The sequence below is a fragment of the Scardinius erythrophthalmus genome, assembly GCF_964197995.2.
Source record: "Scardinius erythrophthalmus genome assembly, chromosome: 4".
NCBI classification, from domain to species: domain Eukaryota; kingdom Metazoa; phylum Chordata; class Actinopteri; order Cypriniformes; family Leuciscidae; genus Scardinius; species Scardinius erythrophthalmus.
In genome coordinates, this window is record NC_138224.1 from 10,846,491 (window position 1) to 10,858,654 (window position 12,164).

The following is a 12,164-nucleotide window of genomic DNA, read 5'->3' on the forward strand; positions in this document are numbered from 1 at the left end:
AAACAAATGTGTGTTTTTTACTACAAACTTCTTGCTCAAAATATTACCCTTCAAATGTTAAACTCATATATCTTTTTTGCTTCAAAAATATATTCATCAATAGACGGTTTCTCAAACGTCACGCTGATTATTTTCAACCACCAGATGGTAGTAAACGGTGTGGAAAAGCATCCAGGAATACATACAGGCTAATTTCTCTTTCACTACTACTCAAATGTACTTAAACCTGGTATCAGTTTTAGGTAACGTTAACCCAACTATTCAAAATCGAGGCCGATACTACTTTAATCGTTTTTACAAATATCTCCCACCATTTTTGTTTGGTTTGTGTAGATTTACAGGATGGCAGCACCTTTCCGCGAGGATTTGCGGGTCTCTCTCAAATTTGGGGACGTGGCAAGACGTACCCAATAAGACAATTCACTAGGTGAACAACGGCCTTGAGCGACGCATCAACCGATTTTGTAGTATCTTGTGCTGATTGGTTTCCCGTTTGACTGTAGCCAATTAAAAGAGAGTGCGCGGAGTCAGCGCATTATTAAACAACGGTTTCCTTTACATCCGGGGTTTGTAGTGCTGAAGTGGCCCAATGGCAGTGGACGGACTTCACTACTCGCGCTGTGATTGGATTGCATCGTTGCTCTCGTCCGAAAAACGGTGTGGCACAGGGGTTTGCAGATTGAACTAAAGACCCCCAGTATTGTGTCTGAGTTTTTCGGTCTCGTACTAAATCTAGGTAAGTTTGTATTTTATACGTGTTTGTTTGTACTATATAGAAATATGTTTGACCGTTGCATTGCCTGACCGTGTACGTTGTAATGACGACTCACTTAAAGGGACAGTTAGTATTGATAATTAAAGGGATAACGTTAGTTTACCTCCAAATTAAAATTCTGTTATCAGTGACTTTATAATATTGTTATATCTGTCTTTCTTTCATCTGTGAAAACAAAACTAGAATGGTAGAGGACAGACGACCATAGTCACCATTTGCGTTCATTGCATTTTTTCCATACAATAAAAGTGAATGGTGACCGAGACTGCCATTACATCTTATGTGCCGAAAGGTAACTTGTTGGCCTCTATTTGTGCTTTTTGATCATATCTGTCTTAGTTTTTGTTTACGTATATGTTAACCAGTAGTAAAAGCTTTTGTGTTATTTTTGTGTGAGATCAAAACATCATAATTATTTCTCATATTACTGTGCCTAGTGCCTACCAAAGTCCCAATGAAACTGCTAATGCAGTCAACATGTGATTTATTTCTGGTGTGACTAATCTCTGATTGAGACTGAAAGTATTTAAAGGCTTGCAGGTCATTTTTATTATGTAGTATTGCATTATAACTCCCATTTAGTAATGTGTTTCTAAAATGTCCCATCAGAATTTGCGCCATGCCCACCAGTTTAGACCAGTTTTGTGCTAATTTTACTTGATGTGTCTTGGACACTTGCCTTGGCTGTGCTACTTCTCGGGTTCATCATTTTTATTACACCTTTTTTTCCCCTCTTTTTTCTCTGGAAACATCTTTTTGCCTATGCTGACAGTTTCCTGTCAAAGTTTCTGTCTGATAATTTGCCAGTCATGATGGTTCTCTTTCCCCTGCTACACACATTTACACTACCGGTCAAAGGTTCAGGGTCAGTATTTTTATTTTATTTTTTGAAAGAATGTAACACTTTCATTCAACAAGGACAAACTAAATTGTCCAAAAGTAACAGAAATCCTTTGTAGCATTATAAATGCCTATAATTTTTTAGATCAGTTCTGTTCTGTTGAACTTTCTATTCATAATATTTCTGAATGATCACGTGACAATGAAGTAATGATGCTGAAAATTCAGCTCTGCCATCACATAAATAAAGTATATTAAGAATTGTATCTTTTAAATTGTAATAATATTCAGAAATATTACTGTTTTACTGTATTTTTGACCCTATAAATGCAGCCATGTATTTCACACTTCTTACTCAAACACACACAGTGTTTACATACACTGATTCAAACAGACCTTGTTAACTCATACAGTTATGTTTGCACTGTGGTTATTTAAACATAGCCACACTAGAAATTATTTTTGTCAGTATTGTTTTAGTTTAAAAGGGATTTGGGACATATGTATGTTAATATTTGCTCTCTCTTTCCTCAGAGCTTACATGATGAAGATGGAGATTAGGCCTCTGTTGATGTGCTTTGCTCTGTGTGTGGTTTACGCCACCAGCAAACCCACAGAGAAGAAAGACCGTGTCCACCATGATGCGCAGCTCAGCAGCAAAGAGCACGACGATGGCGCAAACTTTGACTATGACCACGATGCATTCCTTGGGGAGGAGGAAGCCAAGTCTTTTGATGACCTGACCCCAGAGGAAAGCAAGAATAGGCTTGGGTAAGGATTGTGCTGCTGAGTGTTAAGGGATGTTTGCTGGAACAAAAATGAGCGGAAGTCATTATTTTCTTTGAGAGTTGGTGGTTTCCTACAACATGTGACTGCACAAAAAATAATTAAGAGAGGACATTCTTATAGTGAATTTTCTTTTTGTTCTTCTTATTTTGCCTTTCAGTAAAATTGTGGATAAGATTGATGCAGACGAGGATGGTTTTGTCACAGAGGCTGAGCTGAAAGCATGGATCAAAAAGGCTCAAAAGAAGTACATCTATGACAATGTTGATAGGCAATGGAAGGATTTTGACATGAATAATGATGGCATGATCTCTTGGGATGAATACAAGAATATCACATACGGCACCTACCTTGGTAAAAATGCAGTCTCTTTTTATAAACAACCTTAAAGGGTTAGTTCACCCAAAAATGAAAATTCTGTCAGTAATTACTCACCCTCATGTTGTTCCAACCCCATAAGACTTTCGCTCATCTTCGGAACACAAATTAAGATATTTTTGATGAAATCTGATAGCTGGATCACTCCTCCTGCAGGCTTATGGACACTATAACTGGCCCAGAAAATGTATTAAAGACATTGTTAATATAGTCCAAGTGACTCCAGTGGCTCAATCTTAAGTTTATAAAGCGACGAGAATACTTTTTGTGCGCAAAAACAAACAAAAATAACGACTTTATTCCACTTTTCATTTCCTTCTCTCTGGACCTCGAGTTTTTTTTTACGTAGTGTAATAGCGTAGCGCGTCTGTGTTGCACTTCACCACGTATCACACACGTCTCCCAATAGTGAGCCTACGTGGTGACGTGCAACACAGACGCGCTACGCTTAAACACTACGTGAAAAGACCCGAGGCCCAGAGAGAAGGAAATGAAAAGTGGAATAAAGTCGTTATTTTTGTTTGTTTTTGCACACTAAAAGTATTCTCGTCGCTTTATAAACTTAAAGGGTACATAACATGCACAGTTTCACCTAATCTCATGTTAATCTTGAGTACCTATAGAGTAGTAGTGCATCTTTAATATCTCCAAAAAGTGTTTAGTTTTATTATATTTATTAAAGAAAAATACAGCTTTCCGATTCTCTCCGGAAAAAGCCGAGGTCCTGGAGGCGGAGCTATAGAGTCAAGTGGTAGTGCTTGATTTCCAGCAAAATACAGAAATCTGATCCAATTGTACTTACATGAATGGGGTCTTTTATCACTGGGACCGCTCCACGTTTTAATAGCAAACGATTTGCAAATCCAGCGTCGACCTGGGCCTTGTTAATAAAACATTCGTCACTGAAATGGCCAGAACACACAACCGCACTTGGTACACTCCGTTGCTGCCCCAGAAAAACAAACTGCATCCACTGTTCCTGTAACACTGGGTTCTTTGGAAAGCTGAACACGGTAAACTTTCCCTCACATCCAAAAACACACTTTTTTGGAGACATTCTTGAACAAATCCTATGCAGCGCTGGCTGCCGATGATTTCCTGTTGAAGCGCGTTGATGTGCGCGGTCTCGCTCTCCTCTGTTCGACGTGTGCGCGGGCGCGCTTTTCGGAGAGAAATACTCATATAAGGAGTTCCACTCTCATCTAGGTCATTAGATCCACGATCGAAAAAAACCAGCCGAAACTTGTACCAACCCGGAAGTAAGATTTTCGGCACAGAAATTCTCCGTTATTCGTCCAAAATATATTTTTTAAACTTTGCCCATGTTTAGCATGAGAATCCATCTCTTTAACACTGTAAACAACTCTGAATACATGAAACACCATTGTACCCCCCCTTTAAGATTGAGCCACTGGAGTCACTTGGACTATATTAACAATGTCTTTAATACATTTTCTGGGCCAGCAAGTTATAGTGTCCATAAGCCTGCAGGAGGAGTGATCCAGCACTCAGATTTCATCAAAAATATCTTAATTTGTGTTCCGAAGATGAACAAAAGTCTTACGCGGTTGGAACAACACGAGGGTGAGTAATTACTGACAGAATTTTCATTTTTGGGTGAACTAACCCTTTAAAGGATTGGTCGCACAAAACGTATAATTCTGTCATCATTTACTCAGCCGCATGTAATTCCAAACTTGAATTTCTTTCACAAAAGATGTTTTTAAAAAAATTCTTAGTGTTTTTTTTTTAATCATATAATGAAAGTCAGTGGCATCCAATGTTGTTTTAGATCCCACTGACTTTCATTTTATGAACAAAAACAGTTCTTCAAAATATCATATTTTGTGTTCCAGAGAAGAAAGTCTGTCATACAGATTTAGAACAACATGAGTGAGTAAATGATGACAGAATTGTCAAGCAGAATTGCAAAAATGTGTATTTTAATAATAATTAGTGCCGTCTGTGTTTTTCTAGATGATCCTGAACCTGATGACGGCTACAACTACAAGCAGATGATGGCCAGAGATGAACGGCGCTTTAAAATGGCTGATGGAAATGGAGACCACATCGCTAACAAAGAGGAGTTCACTGCCTTCCTACATCCTGAGGAGTATGAACATATGAAGGACATTGTTGTGTTGGTGGGTCTGTTTCTATTATGTCAGTTCTATCCCAGGCTAAAATTATTGTGAAACCCGTTCGCATCCCATTTTACTTTTGTAATTTGACGTACACCACCTTTCAAAGGTTTGGAGTTTACGCCACTTGCGGACAAAATTAAATATACTATATATTATGGCCACAAATTAACAATTCATTCTCGTTTTAGTAAATCATAGCCACATAATTCCTTCCTTCTTTAACTAAAACATTCCCACGATTTAGTAAAACGAGTGAACAATGATTATATTGTGCGCAATATTTAGTAAAATGAGGGAACGGATTATTATATCGTGCTTATGATTTAGTAAAACAAGGGAACAATTATTATATTGTGCACACGGTTTAGTAAAATGAGGGAACAAATTATTATATCGTGCACACAATTGACTTAAAACGAGGGAACAAATTAGTTTGAATGTGCTGACTTATTAGTAAGTCATGGGAACGAATTGTTAATTTTCTCTCATGAGCCGGGAAAACAGCTTTCATTTAAAATCTTTGGTGACATTTTAAATGTCTTCACTGCCACTTTTGATCAATTTTAAGCACCATTGCTGATTAAAAGTATTAATTTCATTAAAAAGTAAAAAAAATACCTACCCCAAACCTTTGAATGGTAGTGTATTTCTGGGTGAAATGTGTAATTCAGTGAGAAAATAGAGTAATTTTATCCATCGGGAATTGATTGGATCATTGAAAGTGGGTGCTTCATTCCAGAATGAATCTTGGTATTTTGGTAGGGGTTTAAAAATCAAAATACTGGTGATGTTGATTAGAAAGTAAAACAACAAACTTTTTTTTCTTCTTAATTATGTGCACTGACGAATTTTGTTCGTAGAATCTGCTTAGGATGTTTCCTGTTTTAAATGTAATTTTCTCTAGCCTATTTCACTGATCTTCCTCCTTCAATTTTATCATCAGGAAACTATGGAGGATATTGATAAGAATGGTGATGGTTTTATCGACCTAGAGGAGTATATTGGTGAGTGAAATACAGTGTTAGGTATGATATTTAAAATCTGAAAGTGTTTTTTAAAAGTTTTCCTATGTTTTTATACATTGCATAAAGAAGTAAATGTGTAGTTATAGCTTAAAATCGGTTTAATTTGTTTGAATATCAGGCGACATGTACAACCATGAGGATGAAATGGACGAGCCAGAATGGGTGGCGACAGAGCGAGAGCAGTTTTCAGAGTTTAGAGACAAGAACAAGGATGGAAAAATGGACAAAGAGGAAACCATGGACTGGATCCTGCCGGCCGACTATGACCACGCAGAAGCCGAAGCAAAGCATCTGGTGTACGAGTCTGACACAGACAAGGTAAGCCCACCATAACTTATTTTGTCAGCTTTTGTAAAGTTATCATTGAAATCATTTAAACTGAGTCTGTCTCACTGTTTTTCAGGATGGCAAACTCACCAAAGAGGAAATACTCAACAAGTATGATTTGTTTGTGGGAAGTCAAGCGACTGACTTTGGGGAGGCGTTAGTTCGACATGATGAGTTTTAATTCTTTTTTTTCTAGTATAATAGAAAATTAATTTTGAACTTGTTTTGGTAAAAGAATATAATTTATTTTATATTGCTTGATCATAATACAACACTAAATCCTCAGATTTAGTTCACTTGATAGATTGTTTTCTCTTTTTGCACATGGAAGTGCATTCCGACATGCATTCTTATTTAGTTTTTTGTTTTTACTGTAAAGTGTGTTATCAGTGTTAGTTTGATCTGTCTTTGGAATTGTGGTCCATGTACATCATTTTTATCATTTCAATTACTGTTTATATTTGATAATGCCAAGCTGTTTATTCAGAGCTAAATTCAAGGCAGTTTTATACATGTTACTGATCTACGATACGATCAGCTCCCCTTGCTGTTCACAGTCCTGTTCATTAGGATACTGAACTGAAAGCTCTCAGATTGGTTTCTTTCGAGGGTTTATACAAATAGGTATAAAATATATGTATATATTTACACGTTTATGTGAATATGTTTATAGCTTTATACATGTAATCTCACATTTCTCTCCTGTGTGTACTTGTCCTGGCACAGACATTGATTATAAGATGATGTGGACCCTCTCTGTTTCTCTCTAAAGGCAATATACTGTTTTCTTTCTATATTTATTTAGGAAAATATCTTCATTCACGCATCCCATGAATGAGACTCCTAGATTCTCAGCACTCATCGCTCATTGTGCCTTTCACTATTTTGAGTTGGATCTTCAGTTTGAGCTATGTGTCTAAAACTTCAAATAATTTTGGTTCATAGGGTCCAATCGAACACATTGCTGAATAGTTTGTTGTTTTCAATTTCATTATTTAAAAATACACTAACAATTGTATGATGTTTGTAACAAATTTGCCATGTGACAAGCATAGCAGCATCCTTTGTGGTCCATTAATGCATTTTTTTCCTATATAAAATGTTTTAGCACCTACAGTATGGTTTTCAGGTGACTTCCTTCAAATGGTGCTGTTTTAGCTCAATAGACTGTATCTTGAAAAGAACAAATTGTCAATAAAGACTTATAACTGATTATCTTTTTTCAGTAATTACTTTCTGTCTCTGTCTTTTTGTTCGAGATTCCATTTAACAGAAGAAATATAAAATCTTAAAATAGAAGAAAATTAAAATAATACTTTTAATGACACTTCAGATTCTATTAAACAATCAAAATATGAGGAGTATGTTATATTGGGAAGAAGACCTTATGGGTTTTATTGTATTATGCAGACATAGCATAGAAAAACAAAAAGCATAATCGAAACGAAACATACTTTAACTATAATGTAATCAGTAAATATTTTGTGGGTTCTCCTTTGTTTTACAGCAGCCATTCTGCAGGGCATTTACTCATTAAACTTTGTGCATGTCTTGCTTAACTTCTTTTCCAATCCTCCTTAAAGGAGAAGTTCACTTTTAAAATGAAAATTCTGTCATCATTTACTCACCCTCATGTTGTTTCAAACCTGTATTATTTTCTTTCTTCTGCTGAACAGAAAGGAAGATATTTAGAAGATTATCAGTAACCAGACAGTTTTTGGGTCCCATTGACTTCCATAGTATATTTTTTTTCCTACTATGGAAGTCAATGGGACCCAAAAATTGTCTGGTTACTGATAATCTTCTAAATATCTTCTTTTCTGTTCAGCAGAAGAAAGAAATTCATACAGGTTTGAAACAACATGAGGGTGAGTATATGATGACAGAATTTTCATTTTAAAAGTGAACTTCTCCTTTAAGTTCTTCCCAAAGTTTAGCTTCATTGGAAGACCTGCATGACTTCTCACAGTTCAGCTTTATAATTACCCAAAAGTTTTCAATGGCATGAAGGTCAGAGGACTGAGTAGCCCACTTGAAGACTTCAAAATGCTGAGCATGATATTGCGTGATCATATATCATGGATCGATATCATGTTGGAAAATACAGATTTGCTCTCCAAACAGATCCTCCAAACTAGGCTACATTGTGTTGGTCCATTTTCAAAGTGCCAGATATTTTGTATATTCTTCCAACACCTGCTGCAGTGCAGACATGCTGCATCAATACCATTATGTTCCCCCTGCCATGCTTGGTGCCACGCATGCATTTGGTATTAAAACATACATACCTGTCACCAACCAATGCTAGGTAGTTCAATTTTGGCTTGTTGGACTGCAGAACACTGCTCCAATCTTCCACAAACCACAAAATAACATCTGATTATATACCAAGCTAATAATATAGCTTGGTATGACTACTTGGTCAAAAATGATGTCCTCACAATTCGGTATGTGTCATTGTGTCATGACAAATGATACAATTGAAACATAGAACACGCACATTAGTTTTACCAGGCACAAAGTTTGAATAAAGTGCAAAGAAGCCCATTTCCCTAGGTCGGATATCACTTTTGGCCACTATATATTCCAATGCAAAATGGATTTTGCTCATGCATTTATCTTTTTTAACCTATTGTACCTACTTATTGTAAGTTAATAGATGAAATGGAATATAAAAGTAATATGTTATATATCAACATGTTTAAATCTATCACCCTCGATTGATTTGTTGATTTTAGCCTTTCAGGCAATGGGATAAAGGCCATTTCAGTTGATTAATAGAAACCAACAGGTAGAGAGAAAAAAATGCATCAAACAATATAAATCTTTATTAATTCTAAAAAACTGTGAACATGTACAAATGCATGCACACTGCATGTCTAATTACAACAGAACATGTACAGAGGTAATATAGATACAGATATTAGAGATCCGACGTCATGAAGCCAGTGATTGGACAAGAGCTGTCGCTCATTATTTGTTACCAGCAAACTTCCAATGAAAGGTTCCTCAGCTGCAAACAAGCGGATGGACTTGGATAATTCCTTGTGATCTTATTTATCTTGGCTAAGCCAGCCAGAAAGCTGGGCCTGAGTATGTTCTTTAGAGGAGAGGAGAGTAAACCGCTTAGTTACATTGTGCTCTTTTGTCGAAACAAGCACTTTTGATTGGTATGGGGTGTTAGAATATTCTCAATGCTTAGTTTCCTTCAGCTCTCATTGTGACTGAATTAAAAACAGCATTATAATGCATCGTGCCTAATGGGTCAATCAGGAATTTCCATTTTCAGTTTGCCTGAGTCCATTCACACGAGGATTTCTCAATTGTTATCTTTTTTTTTTTTTGATTTTCTTTTGCAAGTTGATAAATGAAATATTCTACTTCATCATCAATGCATAATGCATTGTTTTAACATGAAATAGCAATGTTTTTCATTACAAAAAAATAAAGAAAAGAGGTATTTTAAGATGTACCAGTTCTGCATAGAAAGGATAGTAGGATATCGCCCCCGGTTTGGCCATCCAGTGGGCTGTGTCTTCGGGATAAAGGGGCTCCCTTGGCCCTTGACAATGTGTAAAGGTATGGGATTTGAACAATCAGGGGGAGTATAACAGGAAAACAGGTCCTGAGAAATTTTAAATGTGGTATGGAATAATTTATGCAGCCACAGAAGAGGTTTCGGTCTTGCTGGAAACCTCTGACGCCTCATCAATCTTCTTGCCAAATACCGTCTCCATGATGCAGGCATTGAACTGGAATACAAAATGGAAGATTAGTGTTTGTCTGCATGTGCACAGTTATTATTCAACACACGTGTGGTGTCCATCTCACCTGTTTGTTCATGAAGGCGTAAATAAGAGGATTGTATACGCAGGAGCTCTTTGAGAAGAAAGCTGGGATGGCTACCATACGGTAATCTTTGTTTGATTCTTCAGCATTGGCAAACCACATAGCAGTTGCGGCATAGGGGGCATAGCAAAGCACAAAAGAGCCAACCATTACAATAACCATCCTGGACACTTCCTTCTCGGCCTTCTGGGTAGAGGCTGACTCAGCTTGCTGGGCTGCAACCTGTGGATAAATATTGAAACATTTCCAGCATTTCATTTTGTAGCTTTTGAAATATCCATATTTATTTTGATGAAGTACACACACACTCACACACACACACACACACACACACACACACACACACACACACACACACATATATATATATATATATTAAAAATGTAAAAAATAATATCCTTATATTTAATCCATATCCGATTGGAAAAGTCAATGTTATTAATAAATGCCTAATAGTTCATGGGAAGGTCATTGTAATTTATAATGCTTTGAAGAAATGAAATGAAATCTGACTGTTTGAAAAAATTACATTTATTTTGTTCTGCATTGCTATCATGCAAGAACATAATTGAGCCTGATTTAAGCATGGCCAGAAGTTGAAATCAGAGGCAAAATAATGAATTAAATAATTATTAGATTCTTATTAATATATTAATCATACATAAACCACAAATATTGCCTGAATATATGCAATAAAATAAAATCATAAAAATCAACACATTTTTATCTATTTCTGTCTACTAAAAAGCAATGAGTTGGAACACTCACAGCACGCAGGGCTCCCAGGAGCTGTGAGTAAGAGAAGACGATGATGGTCATTGGCATGATGAAGCAGGTGACGATGAGGAAGTAAGTGTAGCTCTCTGAATTGTACTCCTCGCTTTTTGTGTACCAGTCAGGTCCGCAGGCTGTGCCGAGACCCTCGGGAATGTATCTGTACATTCAAATGTAAATTTCAATCAATCCTTAAAATTATGAGTGTGTGTTTCGAAATATTTCACCAAGCAAATTTCCTTCACCTGCTCCATCCAAAGAATGGAGGAGTGGCACAGCCGGTACCCATGACCCAGGTGAACACCACGGCACCGATGGCCTGGCTTTGTCCGAACTTGAAGCCTCCGAAGGGTTTGCAGATGACCACGTATCTCTCGAAAGCCAGAACAGCAAGGGACCATCCCGTCACAAGACCTGCGAGAACAAGACAAGCATCAGCACACCAGTCTGAACGTAATGTCTATGCTGTTCAAACTCATAGACTCTGCCTCTTACCCGCAATAGCTCCCATTGCTGCTTCCATCGCGCATAACGTAGGACCGAGGAAGTAATAACCTCTTACAGCGCTGACGAATACTTGGCTTACAGAGAATGTGTCGAAAATGAAGCCTGCTAGGGAGATGTTCACCAGGATGTAGTTGAGAGGCTGTCGAAGCTTCTTGTACTTCATTGTAACGAAGAGGATGATGGCATTCAGAGGGGTGCCGACGAAAAATACGAAGCCCATGAAAGCTGCCTGCAAGTAGAAAGCCCACTTGGGGGCCAGGTGGTACTGTGGGCCCTCGAAGGGGCTGATTTTGGAAAGGTTCCCGAACTGAACGGCCCACGCGTCCATGGTTGAGCCGTTAGAGGCCTTGTTCTAGCACGGTGTCCTAGTGAAGTCAATGAGCAGCCTGACTGAACGAATGCAGACGGGATAGCCTTTTATAAAATCCTCAAAGTCTTGCCTAGTGTGAAAAGTTGGGGATGAAAAGGAAGATTATCCTCCGGGTGATCTTCCGGACATGTTGCCGGGATAATCCGCCCTGTCCATGCGAATTACACTCAACACTCCCCTGGAATCTCTAAGAACATGATTAGGCAACACGTGTTGTTCTATATATGTTTTAGGTTGAATTACAGCATAAACAACAGTAGTACCGTGTATTCAACATCTAGAAAGACAATTCTAAAAGAAAATAAATATTCAGTAATATTATCTTGAGCTTTTAATAAACTTGGACTGAACTGAATTGGATAATGACAGTATTGTCCTCAGAGCTGCTT

The 12,164-nt window shown here is 37.4% G+C and overlaps 2 protein-coding genes across 4 annotated transcripts; one reads left to right on the top strand and one right to left on the bottom strand.

The window, feature by feature from the left end:
• The first annotated feature begins 146 nt into the window (after nucleotides 1-146).
• Nucleotides 147-7,488, top strand: calua (calumenin a). 3 transcript variants are annotated; one of them, XM_081362855.1, is made up of 9 exons: nucleotides 627-736; nucleotides 959-1,067; nucleotides 1,548-1,640; nucleotides 2,150-2,386; nucleotides 2,562-2,755; nucleotides 4,757-4,923; nucleotides 5,867-5,927; nucleotides 6,067-6,266; nucleotides 6,352-7,488. In XM_081362855.1, exons 3-9 carry the CDS (start codon nucleotides 1,585-1,587, stop codon nucleotides 6,454-6,456), a joined length of 1,020 nt encoding a protein of 339 aa, XP_081218981.1. In that variant the 5' UTR covers nucleotides 627-736; nucleotides 959-1,067; nucleotides 1,548-1,584; the 3' UTR covers nucleotides 6,457-7,488. The 3 variants fall into 3 exon arrangements, with proteins under 3 accessions (XP_081218982.1, XP_081218983.1, XP_081218981.1); XM_081362857.1 differs by lacking the exon at nucleotides 1,548-1,640 and having other exon boundaries at nucleotides 621-736; XM_081362856.1 differs by lacking the exons at nucleotides 959-1,067; nucleotides 1,548-1,640 and having other exon boundaries at nucleotides 147-736.
• Nucleotides 7,489-9,081: 1,593 nt separating this feature from the next.
• Nucleotides 9,082-11,962, bottom strand: opn1sw1 (opsin 1 (cone pigments), short-wave-sensitive 1). The gene is made up of 5 exons (XM_081364321.1): nucleotides 11,394-11,962; nucleotides 11,144-11,312; nucleotides 10,893-11,058; nucleotides 10,107-10,346; nucleotides 9,082-10,027 (listed from the first exon to the last, which is right to left on the bottom strand). Exons 1-5 carry the CDS (start codon nucleotides 11,731-11,733, stop codon nucleotides 9,932-9,934), a joined length of 1,011 nt encoding a protein of 336 aa, XP_081220447.1. The 5' UTR covers nucleotides 11,734-11,962; the 3' UTR covers nucleotides 9,082-9,931.
• Between the last annotated feature and the right edge of the window lie 202 nt (nucleotides 11,963-12,164).

Bases quoted from the DNA above. Each gene is read 5' to 3' on its own strand.
- calua (XM_081362855.1), top strand. From the start codon at position 1,585: ATGATGGTTCTCTTTCCCCTGCTACACACATTTACACTACCGGTCAAA. The intron at 1,641-2,149 runs GTCAGTATTTTT...CTCTTTCCTCAG, and splicing joins CTACCGGTCAAAGGTTCAGG to AGCTTACATGATGAAGATGG. The intron at 2,387-2,561 runs GTAAGGATTGTG...TTTGCCTTTCAG, and splicing joins GAAAGCAAGAATAGGCTTGG to TAAAATTGTGGATAAGATTG.
- opn1sw1 (XM_081364321.1), bottom strand. From the start codon at position 11,733: ATGGACGCGTGGGCCGTTCAGTTCGGGAACCTTTCCAAAATCAGCCCC. The intron at 11,313-11,393 runs GTAAGAGGCAGA...TTGTTCTCGCAG, and splicing joins AGCAATGGGAGCTATTGCGG to GTCTTGTGACGGGATGGTCC. The intron at 10,347-10,892 runs GTGAGTGTTCCA...ATTTATCCACAG, and splicing joins TCCTGGGAGCCCTGCGTGCT to GTTGCAGCCCAGCAAGCTGA.